General features: G+C 38.8%; 1 protein-coding gene and 1 long non-coding RNA gene across 9 annotated transcripts in view; one reads left to right on the top strand and one right to left on the bottom strand.

Moving 5' to 3' along the window:
• The window catches only part of CPSF6 (cleavage and polyadenylation specific factor 6), an 81,813-nt gene that overhangs the window by 39,979 nt on the left and 23,450 nt on the right, over nt 1-18,384 (top strand). For 4 of the 8 annotated variants that reach the window (XM_073327815.2, XM_073327813.2, XM_073327819.2 and 1 more), the window contains 5 exons: nt 1,496-2,000; nt 3,241-3,333; nt 4,379-4,494; nt 4,861-5,014; nt 11,038-11,232. In XM_073327815.2, coding sequence (XP_073183916.1) covers nt 1,496-2,000; nt 3,241-3,333; nt 4,379-4,494; nt 4,861-5,014; nt 11,038-11,227 — 1,058 coding nt within the window. In that variant the 3' untranslated portion in view covers nt 11,228-11,232. Of the gene's footprint in view, nt 1-1,495; nt 2,001-3,240; nt 3,334-4,378; nt 4,495-4,860; nt 5,015-11,037; nt 11,233-11,376; nt 11,395-18,384 lie in introns of all 8 variants that reach the window. The other 4 variants (XM_073327814.2, XM_073327816.2, XM_073327818.2 and 1 more) reach the window with 4 other exon arrangements.
• Nucleotides 2,181-18,384, bottom strand: part of LOC140905128 (uncharacterized) — a 30,711-nt gene continuing 14,507 nt past the window's right edge. The window contains exon 4 of the long non-coding RNA XR_012156762.1: nt 2,181-10,732. This is a non-coding gene — a long non-coding RNA (uncharacterized LOC140905128). The remainder of the gene's footprint in view (nt 10,733-18,384) is intronic.

Here is an 18,384-nt window from a genome sequence, read left to right as displayed (position 1 = left end):
TCTTGCTGGATAGTAGAAAGCCTTTCACCAGGGCTACCAACCTGGCCAAATGGATGCGCGTCTCCATTTGGGCTTCTCAGGGTGTGCTCTCTCCATCTCGATCTTCCCTCCAATCTGTCTTGGACTGTTTGTTCCACATAATGGAGTAGGACCTGGCCCTCGCGTCTATCAGGGTGAACTTAGCAGCCATCTCAGCCTTCCACCCTCCAGTGAACAGCAGGTCATCGTTCTCTCACAAAATGACAGTACTGTTTATCCAGGGGCTGGAGAGGCTCTAGCCTCAGCCCTGAACCACCCCCCTCCATCCCCCTGGGACTTAAACCTGGTTCTGTCAAGACTCAATTTTTCTCTCCCCCCCTTTTGCTCTTTTAGCATCATGCCCCCTGCTACTTCTCTCTTGGAAGGTCGCCTTCCTGATGGCAATCACCTTGGCGAGAGGGATCTCTGAAATCAAGGCCTTTTACATTGGAACTGCCTTATGCGGTGTTCTTTAAGGACAAGGTCCAACTGCGCTCCCATCCAACCTTCCTACCAAAGGTAGTGTCACAATTCCATAACAACCAAGCCATTTTCCTACCGGTCATCTTCCCGAAACTTCACAAGAACTCTGAGGAATGGCAGCTTCACTTGTTGGATATTAGATGTGTCCTCACTTTTTATGATGAGGGGACTAAACCCTTTTACAAGTCTACACAACTCTATTGCAATAGTGGAAAGGATGAGAGAGCTTCCTGTGTCAGCTCAGAGGATCTCATCCTGTATAACCACCTGTATTTGGGCTTGCTCTGGCCACCTTAACAGCTCACTCCACAAGAGCCAAGGCTTTGTAAGTAGCATTTCTCATGCAGGTCCCAATCCAGGACATCTGCAGAGATGCAACCTGCTTGTCGATGCATACCTTTGTATCCCACTACACCATCACCCAACGGGCCTGAGGTGATGATAGTTTTGGAACAGCAGTGTTGCAGTCAGTATGTCCGTGAACTCCGAGCCCACCTCCTTGGGTACTGTTTGTGAGTCATCTAACATGAAATGGACATGAGCGAGCACTAAAAGAAAAAAATGGTTACTAACCTTTCGTAACTGTTGTTCAGGATGTGTTGCTCATATCCATTCCATGATCCACCCCCTTATCCCTCTGTTGGAGTTAACCTGCAAGACGGAACTCAGAGGGATGTGCTTGGTGGCACCCCTGATACCGACACACAAGCTCGTGACTTTTGAGGGCGTTTGAATGAGCCCACCGGATACCACTGAGGGAAAAATCTCCAGCAATGGTGTATGCGGCACATGCACACCTAACATGGAGTGGACATGAGCAACACATCTCGAAGTCAAGTACTTGTTTGAACTTTATCAAATGATGATTTGCTTTTTCCAAAGTTGGGAATGCATAATGTCTCATGCACATCAAAATTGTTCAGTGAGACTTGCAAAAATTTAGTTAAAATGATCTAATTATGGAAATAACTTTATTTTCCCATTTTTCTTTCAGCTGGACAAACTCCACCACGTCCACCTCTAGGTCCTCCAGGTCCCCCCGGACCACCAGGTCCTCCACCTCCTGGTCAAGTTCTTCCTCCTCCATTAGCTGGGCCTCCTAATCGTGGTGACCGTCCACCACCACCAGTTCTGTTTCCTGGACAACCCTTTGGTCAGCCTCCACTGGGTCCACTTCCTCCTGGCCCTCCACCTCCAGTTCCAGGCTATGGCCCCCCTCCAGGTCCACCACCACCACAGCAGGGTCCACCTCCGCCTCCCGGTCCTTTTCCCCCTCGTCCACCTGGTCCACTTGGGCCTCCCCTGACACTTGCTCCTCCTCCACATCTTCCTGGGCCACCTCCAGGTGCTCCCCCACCTGCTCCACACGTGAATCCAGCTTTCTTCCCCCCACCAGCCAATAGTGGCATACCTACTTCAGACAGTCGTGGTCCACCACCAACAGATCCATATGGCCGACCTCCACCTTATGACAGGGGTGACTATGGTCCACCTGGCAGGTGAGTGCTTTTAGTGTAGTGTACTTCGTAGCACATTTATTCCATGTAGGAGACATCAGATTCTTTTTGGCTTTTCAGTAGCTTCTTTTCCACTTTCTTCACTAAAACATCTGTCAGTGTTTTTCTAGGTGTGGAAGCATCCTCAGATGCAGTGTCCATCTCGTCGTCTTTTTCCCCTCTTTAACTCAGACCTCTGTCTACCTTCACTTTTTGTAATTTTGGTGTCATTATTGACCTCCAACATTTTCTATTTCTATCTGGCATTACCTCTGCAGTGGTTTATTTATGCTTTTGCCGCAGCTCTGCCTCTAGAAATCTTCACCTTCATCTTCTTTTACTCTGACTATTTGGCAACTGTCTTCTCATGGCCTTTCCAAGTCCCACCCAGCTCTGCAGACTCCATGCTGTGCAAAATGCTGCTGTCCTTTTTCTTAACATTTATATAGTGCAGTATTTGTAAGAACAGTATAGTACAAAGAACCATAACTGTATCGCCCTCATCTTCATGCAGTGCCACTGGCCCCCATTCTTGTCAGGATCAGTATCCTTGTCACAAAAATCCTCCATGGATCCTCCACCTCCATCTGTTTATCTAGTACCAATCTTGCTATAGGTGGTGCAAATCCTTCTTTTCAACTCCTGCTATCTGGAATAGCCTTCATGATTCTCAAATCTTATCTGAAATATCTCTTCTCCTTTGCCAATACCCCTTAGTTTCTTTATACCTCCACTGTTGTTTGTTTATTCATTGTACTTGTGTTAAACTCTGTAAAGCATTTGGGGACAGTATGTAAGAAAGGCACCGTACAAAATGAAGTTTTATTGTATTTACATGTAGATCTTATGAGTTATATTGGTCATGCTTCCAGTGTGAGGAAGACATGCGTATTCTGTCCTTTTAATATTTTTTTTTTCTGTTTCTGTTTGGACATTGGTTCTGGTTCTTCCCATTATGGAATTCAAAAGTAAAAATCAATTATTTATAAATGTAATGTTCATATAGAAATTGTATGGAAATTTAGAGCATTTGATATAATTACCTTTATATATAATCATAATAAACACCAGGTCTTTTCTGGTATCCAAGATTGAGGTTGTCCACAGTTTGTAGAAGGATGGGGGAGGAAAAGGGTGGGAGAACAGGACAGAACCACTGCACTTGCTGTCCAATATTTTCATTATAATAATTTCAAAATTACAATCCATAACTATTTAAATTGTCATTAATTATATATCATAGGCGTTTCACTGGAAATAACATGTCCATAAGAGAACAATTACATATTCCATTGTATTGGAGGCATACGAAAAATAATACTCAAAACGCAGGGAGGTATGAATTTTTAGACATTTCCTCTTATGCTAAACTGGCTATAGGATCTTGTTCCACTTCTTGCTCTTAAGAGGATAGCATTGCTTATCATTCTGCATTTTCTTTCTACCAGAATAACTAACACTATTTTAGTAATATTATCCAGCAGTGAGCCAGTTTAACAGTCTCATTAACATCATCCTACAGATACTCTGTATAACAGAGACTGGCTGATAGAACACTGCAGAATTGGATGGGAAATTTTTTATCCAATTTTTTTTTTAAATTATAGGTTAATTTCCATTTCTATGGAAACCAAATACATGTGATCAATAAAATATTATTTACAGCATTCAGCGAGAATACTAGAATTCCCTTTTACTACCCTAAGTGTAAGCTTGACACTTTCTCCTTAAAATTTCTTGTTAAAACAGTAAATTGGAGCACCCTTGAACTTGACCAGAAAAATATTGGAAATTAAAGCAGAAATAAAATCTTTGAAATGTTATTCAGGAGGTGGAGCATTAATAGTGCTAGACCATATTTACTTCATCTGCTGCATAACTTAAAGTCCTGATGTGATAGTTAGAGCAGGGGACTGGGAGCCAGGAATTTATAAGTTCTAATCCCATTTTTGATATAAATTCCATCTCTGACTGTGGGCAAATCACCGGAGTCCCCTGCCTCAGTTTCCCCATCTATAGAATAGGGATAATACCTGCTGGTGTTATAGGGATGTTGTGAAGATTAGTTAAAATTTTGTAAAGCATTTTGAAGATGGAAAGCACAATATAACTGCTTCTAAATCTTCAGTATAAAAGGATGATCAAAGATAATTTAAGCACGTTTACACAGCAGATGTTTTAATGGTATTGTACTTTTTTTGCCTGCAAGTTTTGTACCACAAAACTTTTTTTAAAACAAAAACAAACAAAAAAACCAAAAACCTGCTTTCTGTCCTGTTTGTCACTTTGCTTAAAGTTGCAGACTTGAGTTGTTGATAACTGCAATGCTATCTTCACAAGCTTTGGGTTACTTTTTTAAACTTTAGTTTTATTAATTGCAGAGAAATGGATGCTGCAAGAACACCTTTAAGTGAAGCAGAGTTTGAAGAAATCATGAATAGAAATAGGGCCATCTCAAGCAGTGCCATTTCAAGAGCTGTGTCAGATGCCAGTGCTGGTCAGTAAATCTTTAGTGTCCCTCCTGTTCCATCCCACTAAAAGCAATTTTATATAATTTCCCCAGGGAAATCTTGGAGATGTGAATCCACTACTTTTTCTTTCTTTCTTTTTTAAAAACATCAGAGTGCCGTCCTGATTGTAGATATTTCTTGTGACTGACTTGAACTGTGCTCAAATTAGATTTATATGGACACTTGCTGGGTACAAATATATACCATGTTTTTAATAGCTGGTCCACAGAAGTGGCTTCAATAGCTGTTGCAGAGAAGACCAGCTGTCAAAGGATAATAGTTTTACAGAGAGATTTTTATTACATTTTAATCTCTTTAATCCACTAACATCAAATTTACTTTCTTCTTTTCAGGGGACTATGGAAGTGCTATAGAGACCTTAGTAACTGCTATTTCCTTAATTAAACAATCCAAAGTATCTGCTGATGATCGTTGTAAAGTACTTATTAGCTCTCTGCAGGATTGCCTTCATGGAATTGAGTCCAAGTCTTATGGTTCTGGATCAAGGTAAAGCTTTCCTGTTTCATTCACTAGCTGCACTCTAAATAAACAAGACCTATAAAGGATAGGAGAAAGGTATTTTATCCTCATTTTACAGATGGGGAACTGAGGCACAGAGTAATTAAGTGACTTGCGTAAAGTCACACAGGAAGTCTGTGGGAGAGCTAGAAATTGGTCCTAGATCTCCTGAAACCCAGTCAATTGTCCTAAACACAAGGCCATCTTTCCTCCCCAAACTGACCTCTGCAGCCTCATTTTAAATCTAATTTTAATTAGAATTATATTTCTTTACATGCTGCAATAATAGCATGTAAACATCAAAACAAAATTAATTACAAACTTATGAGCAGATTGATATATCATGACTATGAATGTAGTTATTAAAATTACTCTTCTTATAAATTATACGAAATCAGTTTTCATTTTTATGATAGTTATCTGTATTCTTGTCTAGATAATTATGAATTTTAAATGCCAAGAAAATTGGATAATGTTCTTCTGTTATTATAATTGTGTTGAGGCTACTAAGAGAAGACATGAGGGAGAGAGGCAGTCAACTGCAGTGGCACAGGAGCTAGCAAACAGAACTGTAAACAGAGGCCTTTGAGTGGGAGTTTGTAAGGGGAGTTTGTGGAGAAGACTAAGAGAGCCAGGCAAAGGAACAGACAGGCTAGTGAAGGAAGTGTGTGGTGGTCTGGCAGTGTTTTGGTGCTCGTTGAGGGTTTGTTTTGCTGTGCGTGGTGGTGGTTTGGTTTGGCTTGTTTCCCCCAGACTAACAGGACTTAGGTGAGACGGCTATGACAGATACAGAGGCAGCAGTGGTAATGACCCAAGCAGTGGAGGACACAATGAAGATGACTTGATGTAGAAGCTGCGGATGTACGTGATCCTGGAGGGGGTACCTGAAAAGAATTTCGTCTGCATGAAGTGCCGCCTGATAGAGCTGATGGGAAGAAAAGATCAGAGGATTGGAGATGCAGGAGGAAACTCTGGTTGAGTTTAGAAGGGGGTTTGAGCGGATGATGGAGCAAAGACATGAGGCGGCTGAAGGGAAAAGCTCAGACTTGCAGATGGAAGCAGGTCCAAAGAACTGTGAGTGGAGACTGCTGGGTGAGGAAAGTGGACAGTGGAACCATGTGACTAAGAGAACCAGGCAGAGGAAAAGATGGGCTAGTGAAGGAGAAACCGAGCTCAGGAACAGGTTTGTGGAGTTGGAAAATGAAGAAGGGGCACAGCAGGTGGTCACTGAATGTGAGAGGGCAAGGAAGAAGAGAAGAGCAACTAGTCCTATAGGAAGAGGGCAATAGTCAATGGAGATAACATCAAATATGAACCCCAGGATACGGGGTGGGTTGCAGAAGATTGCAAGGGACGATAGGAATCGAGAGGACTTGCAGCCAGAGGGAACAGGGGATAGATTGGAGAATCTCACCATCGCCAGGAAAAGGCAGGTCTACGTGATTGGGGACTCGTTACTGAGAAGACTAGACAGGCTTGTAACAAGAGCTGATCCAGAGAACAGAAGAGTGTGCTGTCTGCTGGGTGCTAAGATACGGGATGTTGACCTGAGGCTGAAGAGGATCCTAACGGGAGCGGGAAAGAATCCACTGTTGTCCTTCTTGTGGGAACAAATGATACGGCTAGATTCTCGCTGGATCATATCAAGGGAGACTATGCCAGGCTGGGAAAGAAACTTAAGGAAATCGAGGCTCAGGTGCTCTTCAGTGGGATTCTGCCTGTTCCTAGAGAAGGGCAACAAAGATGTGACAAGATTATGATGCTCAACAGATGGCTCAGGAAGTGGTGCTATAAGGAGGGCTTTGGGATGTATGGCCACTAGGAGGCATTTATGGATAGAGGACTGTTCTCTCGGGATGGACTTCACCTGAGTAAGGAGGGAAATAGACTTCTAGGATGGAGGATGGCACAACTTATCAAGAGAGCTTTAAACTAGGAATTTGGGGGAGATGGTTGGGAGATGTCCAGGTAATCTCCATGCTGGATTTTAACATTGAGAGGGAAGAAAACGAAGTAAGAGAGGATACAGCCGTGGTAGGAGAATGGACATAAGGAGGAAGGGTAGTATACATACCAGTCTAATAGGTGATACTGGCAGAAGAATGTCTGTGCCTAATCGGGTAAAGAATGTGAGCGAGGCCAAACAGCAAAAATTAAGATGTTTGTACACCAATGCGAGGAGCCTAGGTAACAAAATGGAGGAACTAGAGCTAATGGTGCAGGAATTGAAACCAGATATTATAGGGATAACAGAAACATGGTGGAATAGCAGTCATGACTGGACTACAGGTATTGAGGGGTATGTGCTGTTTAGGAAAGACCGAAATAAAGGCAAAGGTGGTGGAGTAGCATTGTATATCAATGATGAGGTTGAATGTAAAGAAATAAGCGATGGAATGGATAAGACAGAGTCCGTCTGGGCAAAAATTACATTTGGGAAGAAAACTATTAGAGTCTCCCCTGGGATAGTGCTTGGAGTGTGCTATAGACCTCCGGGATCTAATTTGGATAGAGCCCTTTTTAATTAAGTAAATGCTAATGGGAATTGTGTGATCATGGGAGACTTTAGCTTCCCAGATATAGACTGGAGGACAAGTGCTAGTAATAATAATAGGGCTCAGATTTTCCTGGATGCGATAGCTGTTGGATTCCTTCACCAAGTAGTTGCTGAACCAACAAGGCGGGATGCCATTTTAGATTTGGTTTTGGTGAGTAGTGAGGACCTCCTAGAAGAAATGGTTGTAGGGGAGAACCTTGGTTGGAGCGATCATGAGCTAATTCAGTTCAAACTAAATAGAAGGATAAACGAAAATAGATCTGTGACGAGGGTTTTTGATTTCAAAAGAGCTAACTTTTTTTTAAAAAATTAAGAAAATTAGTTAGGGAAGTGGATTGGACTGAAGAACTTGTGGATCTAAAGGCGGAGGAGGCCTGGAATTACTTCAAGTCAAAGTTGCAGAAACTATCAGAAACCTGCATCCCAAGAAAGGGGAAAAAATTCATAGGCAGGAGTTGTAGACCAAGTTGGATGAGCAAGCATCTCAGAGAGATGATTAAGAAAAAGCAGAAAGCCTACAAGGAGCAGAAGATGGGAGGGATCAGCAAGGAAAGCTGCCTTATTGAGGTCAGAAGTGAGAGAGGCCAAAATCCATGTAGAGTTGGATCTTGCAAAGGGAACTAAAACCAATAGTAAAAGGTTCTATAGCCATATAAATAAGAAGAAAACAAAGAAAGAAGTGGGACCGCTAAACACTGAGAATGGAGTGGAGGTTAAGGATAATCTAGGCATGGCCCAATATCTAAACAAATACTTTTCCTCCATCTTTAGTTAGGAGCTTAGGGATAATGTAGGACAACAAATGGGAAGGAGGCTATGGAGGTAGATATTACCACATCCGAGGTAGAAGCCAAGCTTGAAGAGCTTAATGGGACTAACTCGGGGCGGGGGAGAGGGCAGATAATCTTCATCCAAGAATATTGAAGGAACTGGCACATAAAATTGCAAGCCCATTAGCAAAAATTTTTAATGAATCTGTAAACTCAGGGGTTGTACCATACGATTGGAGAATTGCTAACATAGTTCCTATTTTTAAGAAAGCGGGGGGAAAAAAAAGTGATCCGGGTAACTACAGGCCTGTTAGTTTGACATATGTAGTATGCAAGGTCTTGGAAAAAAAATATGAAGGAGAAAGTTAAGGACATTGAGATCAATGGTAAATGGGACAAAATACAACATGGTTTTACAAAAGGTAGATCGTGCCAAACCAACCTGATCTCCTTCTTTGAGAAAGTAACAGATTTTTTAGACAAAGGAAACGCAGTGGATCTAATTTACCTCGATTTCAGTAAGGCATTCGATACGGTTCCACATGGAGAATTATTACGGAAATTGGAAAAGATGGGGATCAGTATGAAAATTGAAAGGTGGATAAGGAACTGGTTAAAGGAGAGACTACACTGGGTCACACTGAAAGGTGAACTGTCAGGTTGGAAGGAGGTTACTAGTGGAGTTCCTTAGGGATCGGTTTTGGGACCAATCTTATTTAATCTTTTTATTACTGACCTTGGCACAAAAAGAGGGAATGTGCTAATAAAGTTTGTGGATGACACAAAGCTGGGAGGTATTGCTAGTACAGAGAAGGACTGGGATATCATACAGGAAGATCTGGATGACCTTGTAAACTGGAGTAATAGGAATAGGATGGAATTTAATAGTGAAAAGTGCAAGGTCATGGATTTAGGGATTAATAACAAGAATTTTTGTGTTAAACTGGGAACGCATCACTTGGAAGTAACAGAGGAGGAGATGGACCTCGGAGTATTAGTTGATCCCAGGATGACTATGAGCCACCAATGTGATACTGCCGTGAAAAAAGCTAATGCGGTCTTGGGATGCATCAGAAGAGGTATTTCCAGTAGAGATAAGGAGGTGTTAGTACCGTTATACAAGGCACTGGTGAGATCTCACCTGGAATACTGTGTGCAGTTCTGGTCTCCCATGTTTAAGAAAGATGAATTCAAACTGAAACAGGTACAGAGAAGGACTACTAGGATGATCCGAGGAATGGAAAAACCTGTCTTATGAAAGGAGACTCAAAGAGCTTGGCTTGTTTAGCCTAACCAAGAGAAGGCTGAGAGGAGATACGATTGCTCTCTATAAATATATCAGAGGGATAAATACCAGAGAGGGAGAAGAGTTATTTAAGCTCAGTACCAATGTGGACACAAGAACAAATGGATATAAACTGGCCGTCAAGAAGTTTAGACTTGAAATTAGACGAAGGTTTCTAACCATCAGAGGAGTAAAGTTCTGGAACAGCCTTCTAAGGGAAGCAGTGGGGGCAAAAGACATATCTGGCTTCAAGATTAAACTCGATAAGTTTATGGAGGAGATGGTATGATGGGATAACATAATTTTGGCAATTAATTGATCTTTAACTATTCATGGTAAATAGGCCCAATCGCCTGTGGTGGGATGTTAGATGGGGTGGGATCTGAGTTACTACAGAGAATTCTTTCCTGGGTGTCTGGCTGGTTAGTCTTGCCCATATGCTCAGGGTTTAACTGATCGCTATATTTGGGGTCAGGAAGGAATTTTTCCTCCGGGGCAGACTGGCAGAGGCCCTGGGGTTTTTGGCCTTTCTCTGCAGCGTGGGGCATAGGTCACTTGTTGGAGGATTCTCTGCACCATGGTCTTTAAACCATGATTTGAGGACTTCAGTAGCTCAGATATAGGTTAGGGGTTTGTTACAGGAGTGGGTGGGTGAGATTCTGGGGCCTGCGTTGTGCAGGGGGTCAGACTGGACAATCGTAATGGTCCCTTCTGACCTTTAAAGTCTATGATTCTATGATTGAAGTCCATCAGGCTTCACTCAATACTAACCGGAGATATTCATATTTCTTCTAGAATTAACTCCATATGGAGTTTGGACAGATATTCAGTTTGTAGTCAGTCCAGATACAGTACTGATATTCATAGTCAAATTCAATACCACTGTCCCCACAAACTTTCAATACCTAAAATGGCTGCCACAGTTGCAGCAGCCATTTTAGGTTGGATGCATTCCCATGAGCAGCTGTCTTGTCATCGTCTCCTCAGCTTTCTCTACCTCTTCCTTTCTCCTTTCAGTCCCCAGTACTAGCGTATCTTTTCAAATGGTAAGACCAGGAAATAGATAATATTGTGCTGGGTCTGCTGCTGGAATCCTGAAAAGTGAAGAAGAAATGGGTTAATTTGGAAGAGTGGGAGCAGGGTACATATTCAATATTCTCTGAATACCAAGTCTGCATTATTAAGTATTTGGTGGCTGCTTGAAATAAACAGGTTCACCCCCTCTGTGCAGTATACGCACATGCATCTCTGTATCAAAACAAACATGTCGTTTTGTTTTATTCTCAACATTCTTGTTTGAGCATTTTCATTTTATTAAACAGGCAGAGCTTAATACATCTTAATTTTCTGGTGGTGTGTGTGTATTTTGAGTAAAAATTAATGAAGTAATTTCTTTTAGAAGACGTGAACGGTCAAGAGAGAGGGACCACAGCAGGTCAAGAGAAAAAAGCAGGCGTCACAAGTCCCGGAGCAGAGATCGCCATGATGACTATTACCGGGAAAGAAGCCGTGAACGAGAGAGACATCGTGATCGTGACAGAGATCGTGATCGAGAACGTGACAGAGAACGAGAGTATCGCCATCGTTAGAGAAGGTGGGCATTTCAGTTTTATGTTGTGTAGGGTTGATGGTTACTTGAATTAACAGTAACTACTTTGGCCTTGGGATTATTTATACAGTAAATGTGTACACTTAAGTATGGTCCAGCAGTATGTATTGAATCCTTTCCTTCTTGTAGAATCTGAAGAGAACTTTGGTAAGTAATGACAGGTAACTATCTTGACTTGATGTTGGTTTTTTCTTTTGCTAATTGCATGAATATGTAATTTCTGTGGCGTGGTGTTTATCTTCTCAGTTTTTATGGATGGGAGGATTAAATATGTTACTGAAAAAGCAGTAGTAAATCAGACTAATCAAAAGGAGTATGTTCTTTGCTTATCTAAACTCTGAAGATTAGAATACCCACAACTCTTAATCACATTTTGCAATGTCATGTAAAGATTTTAGAAATGTTTGAAATGCGATTATTTCATTGTAGGCAGTACTTGCATATATAAAATCAGAAGGCCTAAGTCCTAGAGAATAAGCTAAGTTTTTACACAGGTGAATTTTCTGTTGGTTGCAATGAAGGTTTTGCTCAAGTAAGGACTGAAAGAGGATATAGGGCTTTGTTATAAAATGTGACCTCTTAATATTTCCTGGTCCATGAACTAAATTCAGGTGGTGTCCCCTTTCAGTTTTCTGTGCTGCAAAATTGGTGATAGAATTTCTGCCTATAATCTAAAGATTGGTGAACAAATGTACAACACCGGGAATGGGTGTTTTTTTTGGTTATTTTACACTCACTAAATGTTTCAGATAAACACAGTCCTTTTTATGGATTAAACTTTATTTTTAAAAAAAAAAACAACCCACCACCAACCATGTAATTAGCTGTAGAGTAGCACTTTGGGTAGACACTTGAACTCTGGCTAGCCACTGAAAAAATGTCAGTGTAAATAGTCATTGCATATGTAACTTAGTTATATACACAGTTTGAGGATCTTGAATTGAAATTGCTTGATTTTGACAATTGAAACCAAAACCTCTCTGTCATTTGGAAGTCGTAATCTTTTCCTATCCTTGCGTATTTAGAACAGTTCTTTAATATACTGTGTTAAAAGTCACACGCAGAAGAAATGTCTCCTGACAATACTTTATTTTTACATTTACCTTACAAATTTGAGAAATGACGTTTTAATGTGGCATTTAGTCATAGAAATTCATTCAAAAGACATTAATATAGTTGGAGCAAAACTATTTTGAGAATCATGAAAATCTTAGAACGCCTTAAGTACTATCAGCCACTTAAAGTGAATGTCAGTTTTTCTTGGCATGGCTTGTAGCATTTCTATGCAGTAGGGACAGAAGTCTGACCTTAGAACATCTGATCCCACTTAATATTGGGACAATATGTATTGTCCTTGGTTCATGCATTCCTTAGTAGCTGATCCATATAGTAATGGCCTATGGAAGGGGAATCAAAGGCGTAAAAGAGGCTGAAAAGAGGCAGCTGAAGTGAAGTTGGCAGTCATATACCTTAATTGCTTAAGTGACAGTGGCCAGTGTTTTACTTTGTACTGTGTGCTATTTTAGTACAAACATTCCTGGAATTGTAGAAAAATTATTCACGTGCTTCCTAAGCATAAAATGTCAGAACAAAAAGTCTCAGATTTACATGATTGAATGTGGTTTCTTTCATTAAAGTGGATTTTCCATAGTTACCACTAATTTGTTTTTAAATGTATAGTAGAACCTCAGAGTTACGAACACCTTGGGAATGGAGGTTGTTCGTAACTCTGAACAAAACATTGTAGTGGTTCTTCCAGTAATTTACAACTGAACATTGAGTTAATACAGTTTTGAAACTTTACTATGCAGAAAAAAAAGCTGCTTTCCCTTTATTTTTTTAGTAGTTTTCGTTTAACACAATATTGTACTGTATTTGCTGCTGCTTCTTTTTTTTTTTTTTTTTGTGGCCTCTGCTGCTGTCTCTGGTACTTCCGTTTCCAAATAAAGTGTGAGGTTAACTGGTCAGTTGGTAACTCTGGTGTTCCTAACTCTGAGGTTCTGCTGTATTTAAGTACTACATGTAGATAGTATTGTATAGGAGGTAACCCAGTTGAGCTGAATGATGGTTGCTTTTCCAAGGCTTTCACTTCTTCAGGAGAAGATGAATAAATGTCATTAAATACTGTTAATTTGAAGTTCCATAAATTAAAATTAAGGTGGGAAGTTACTTTGGATGCACTTGATTACTGAAGCTTTATATTTTCATGTATTCAGACGAGGTGTCTGTATGGTGGAACTTCTATACGAAGTATAGATATATTTTCTCCCACAAAGTGTCTGAGGAAACATGGTTGCATTTAGTATTTACCATAACACTGTTTTGTTTTATTTATTTATATGCTCACACATTTTAAGCATGCTGTGTGAGATTATCTGAATTATTGTTTTATTCAACTCAGTACACATGGGATTTTTACATATGCAACCTCCCTTTAAATTTGTGTGTTGTGCACCAGGACTTCCTTTAGGATTAAGAGGAGTTGAGTAGATAAATTCCCCTTAATGAAGAGGAAAATAGACTGCAATAACTTTATTTAAAGGACAGATTTAGTGAATACATGCAAATGAGAAGTTGGTATTTTAAAAGATAACTTGTAAACAGTTTGTCTTGTTATTGTCCTATTAAAGAAGGCCAGGCCAATAAACTTTTTGTAGTTTTTATACAGTACTTAATTTCAGTAATCTTCTGGTGTGTGTTTCATTTTCACCAGGATATATGTTTTCATACTTCTGGGGGGGGGGGGGTGTTACATTAGATTTGTTTATGAACAGTAACCAAAGGTTTCCAGTCACTTCTAAAATAATAGAAATACTGAGAGGAACATTTTTTCACCCTTTATGCCAGTGTTTTACCAGATAATGCGAGTTTCTGTGCCTAAAAGATATGAATGACAGTGGTTTTCCTCTCTTTATTCCCATGTAAATTTAGTAGTGCTGTGATACCCTACTTGCATATTTTAACAAAAATGTTAAACATGCTCATCTTAGAAGGGTTTTAAAAGTTCATTGTAAAGTTTTGTATGCTGTGAAACATTAATCAGTTTTTTATTACTCATTTTGTCATTTGTATCTACTTGCATTCATATAGCTGGATTAAATTTGAATAATTTAATAAATGTTTTATAAAATTTTATTGACAAAAACCTCAAATGTACCATATCAAATTTTCACACTTCTGTTTGTACATTTAGTGATCAAAAACTAAGTTGTTGAGTTGACTTATACGCTTTCAGTTGGGCAGTTGGTCCTTATGTGCATTGCCAGTGTAATCTTGGCAAATAGTTATTTAATTTGAATGTTTTCCTGAAGTCTGTAACTTTTGCTAGAGTAGTGGTATAATTATTAATGTAAAAGTGCAGAACGGTGGTTGATTTTAAAAAAAAAAAGTACAACTTTCTGATGTAAAGTAATATTCTAGAAAATCAAGAACCTATGTGTTAATAATCAGAGGAATCCAATTTAGAGGAGGAGTAACACCAAAATGAACATGTACAAACAGAAAAGTAATGTAACTTCATCAACATTAGCCCCTGATTTTTAGAAAGGTTTTAGTTTAACTGGTGGTTCAATTATGTATTTCAGCTATTACTGTCCCATCTTAATCTCACTGTCTGGATTTTAATAACTTCTGAATGTTACACATTATTTCATTTTATGTTTTTGTTATTGGGACAGCTGTTTTCTAATTGTATAATTTTTTTTTGCACAATTAAACTGAATTTGGAATGAACTGCAAAGAGAAAAGTACACGAACATTGTAATATTCAATATGTATGTAGACTTTGTGCTCCATTTTTCATAACTTATTTCTCTTCCTGTTCTCATACCACTGTAAGCAAAATCCTTAAGCCTTCTAGTGTACTTCTGGAGTATACAGTCCAAAAATAAAGTATTTGTGTCCATCTGTGGTAAAATAATCTTGAGCAGGGGTTCTCAAACTTCATCGTACCGCGGCCCCCTTCTGACAACAAAAGTTACTGCATGACCCAGGAGGGGGACCAAAGCCTGAGTCTACCGCCACAGGCAGGGAGGCCAACGCCCAAAGGTTTTAGCCCCAGGCGGGGGCCTGTAACGTGAGCCCCATCACCCAGGGCTGAAGCCCTTGGGCTTTGGCTTTGGCCCTGGGTGATGGGGCTTGGGCTTCGGTCTTGGGCCCCAGCAAGTCTAATGCCAGCCCTGGCGACCCATTAAAAAGGGGTTGCGACCCACTTTGGGGTCCTGACCCACAGTTTGAGAACCGCTGATCTTGAGTATTAGTGTCGCTTATATTAAAAAAAAAAAAAAAAAAAATCACAAACTTGTCCTTTCTGTGTTTGTAGAAGAATATTGTACTTGATAATACATTGTTAAAGGTAGATTCCTGTTTTCCATGGAAAATAAAGTTGAATGCTCATAAGACTGACAACCACTTCACTTGTTAAATGTCAGATAAATGAGCCTGTTTTTGAGAACTTGCAATTAATGGAAATATGTTTTATTTTGCATATTGATTGTTCTTTAATTAAAGCTAATATCTATTAGCATCTCTCAGACAATACAGTAGTACTGTTCAGTGCCTAACTGTACTAAGCTTTTTGGCATTGTTTCAGTGATAGTTAATCTTGGAGATATTGCTACCATTTTTCTCAGATACACCTAGACTCTTACTTTAAAAAATATTGTACTTGGGGAAACATGATGTTAATTTGGAAACTGAAAAAGATGGCAACAGCTATAGAATGTGCAATATTATGTCTTTCTCTTTTTTTGTTATTCTATGAACATCAATAGGCCCTTTTTTGTGGAGCTAGCATTTCTCATAAGAGGTATCATACTTTTTGTACGTTTGGTTGAATTCATGAAACTCATTCTGGAGGAGAGAGTGTAAAAGAGCAGCTGTACCTCAGTGGTATGCTCTGCCTTTTTGCTGTATAAAATTTATTTTGTATTTGCGACTGCCTCTATCGTTTAAAAGTTTACAGTGCCTTTGCAGAATTTCTGCACTTTCATCATCTCCTTCGGGGATGCTCTGATAAAATCCATGTTCGATTTTTTTTTTTAAAAAAGCAAAACTAAAATCTTGCCTTCTAACTGTTTTCAAATGTATAATTTTGTATACTGTTTCTTAATCCTATTGGTATCTGATATCTTTTTTTTGTCTGCACACATTACTGTAATTTTCCTGCCAATCTTATGTTGACTACTAATGGGCCTGGAATTCATTATATTTCCATCTTCCCTACACCTTGCATTCTCTCTTTTTCACTCAGTTGTACAGTCAATATCTATGACTGAAATTTGCATTGTGAAGCAGTTCCACAAGAAATGTATCTTTAAGGTGGCTGCTTTACATTTGAAAACTGTGAAAGGGTTGGCTGGATTCAGTATTGTTCAATGAATGAATAAATTGGGTTAGGTTTTTTCCTTTTGCTTACTGTGGTTTGAGAACTAAATTGTTTGTTTAAAAAATCCAACATATATTTCCCTTTTTATGTTTCTCTGTGGCAGTTTGCTCTGCCTTTCTGTGTCTTCCTCATACCTGAATGTGAAAGATACTTGCCTAACAGCTTTTTAATTTGTAAACTAAAACCTAGTTTCTTCTTTCCAAAGAGAGAAATTGCATTTTATTTTTTAATGAAACCTTATGAAAATTTTCTGTATTCTGTAAAAGGGTATATCTTTCAATATATTGATGTCATATTTTTAGTAGTCTGTTTTATTGTAGGTAAAACACTGCAACATTAAAAATCTAATTTGTTAGGCAAATTTGTTAGAAAATGCAAATCTCTCTGCTGAACACATTCATGAACTAAGTTACCAGTTACTTTCAAAGAACAGACAAGCTGGGATAATAGAAAAGGTTTATAGTGACATGAAACTGGAGTTTGGGAATATATTTTCCTTTCATAATAGTTATTTTTGTAGGGTGGGGGTGGTTTTGGTGTTAACCTTAAAGTATACATTAAGGTTGAGCAAAGGTGTAAGGTAAGTACAGTAGTAATAGGTGAAGAAGCATATGTAAAAGGGTAGTGAAAGAATAATAGCATTTACACTAATGATAAACAGAACTGAATTAATAGAATTTCTTCTGGCTTAAATACAGAAGAGCAAATGAATTTAGAGTCATGGTTGAAACTGTTCTCTGCTCACCCTGTCGCATGTAAGTGTTACTGGAAAATATAACCTCACTTTTGGGAGGTATTTAATATTATGGACACTGGGTTGAGTTGGGGAATGAATTTCAGCCTTGAAACTGAATTTTTGTAAGATTTGACCTTTGTGTAATTACTTTTTTTTTTGTTTGTGTATAAAATAAGATAAAAGGAGAATTTTATTGCAGTACATGAACACGTTAGGAACTATTCGTATGTGGAATAAATCTGTATTTTACACACACAGCCCTCCCCCGCCCCAAATGTGAATATACTGTGATAGACTGTAATTGTTCCTTGAAATGGATACATTTGTTTAGGGTATTGCATTTATTTAAAGGGCATATGCACATAAAACCTTTTAAATATAATGATAGAAGTTCTCAGACTTTCATTTCATAGCTGTTAAAATACTTATGTGGACATGCAGAAGTTTTTAAAAATATATGTATATATTTCAAGCTGCTACTGCAAGCTCCACAAAAAAAAAAAATAAAAAAAAAAAGGACCTGTTGATCCACGTTAAAAAAATGTATATTAGAAAATGAAGATATCTTATTCTGTATATGAAAAACAAAAAAAGCCCCACACTGGCAATTTAAATAAATATATATATAATACCTTAAGAGGTGAGCAAAGTTCTTGAGATTAAGATATTTAAAATGTTAGGGGAAAAAATCAGTTTTTATTAACAGGAACACTGGAAAGCTCTTTATGGTATGGAAATAAGCAGTTCTTAGACAAGGAAAGAAGTGGTATTGCCAAAAGGTGTCAACAAAAAAGAAATTTCAATATGTAACCTTTTGCATTTTACCCTATTTATAAGCTGTTTTGTACTTCATTATTCTACTAAGTAGAACGTTGAAATGTTAATGCATACAGATTTATTTCCTACTGTAGGAAGTATTAAATCTAAGTTTGCTAATTAGCCAGAATATGTTGACAGTTTTTTTTTGTTTTTTTGTTTTTTTTGAACGAGAATTTATAACTGTTTTGGGAATTTT

The sequence above is a fragment of the Lepidochelys kempii genome, chromosome 1 (assembly GCF_965140285.1).
Source record: "Lepidochelys kempii isolate rLepKem1 chromosome 1, rLepKem1.hap1, whole genome shotgun sequence".
Lineage (NCBI taxonomy): Eukaryota > Metazoa > Chordata > Testudines > Cheloniidae > Lepidochelys > Lepidochelys kempii.
The sequence above is the reverse complement of the archived record's forward strand: the minus strand, read 5'-3'. Positions and strand labels throughout refer to the sequence as shown.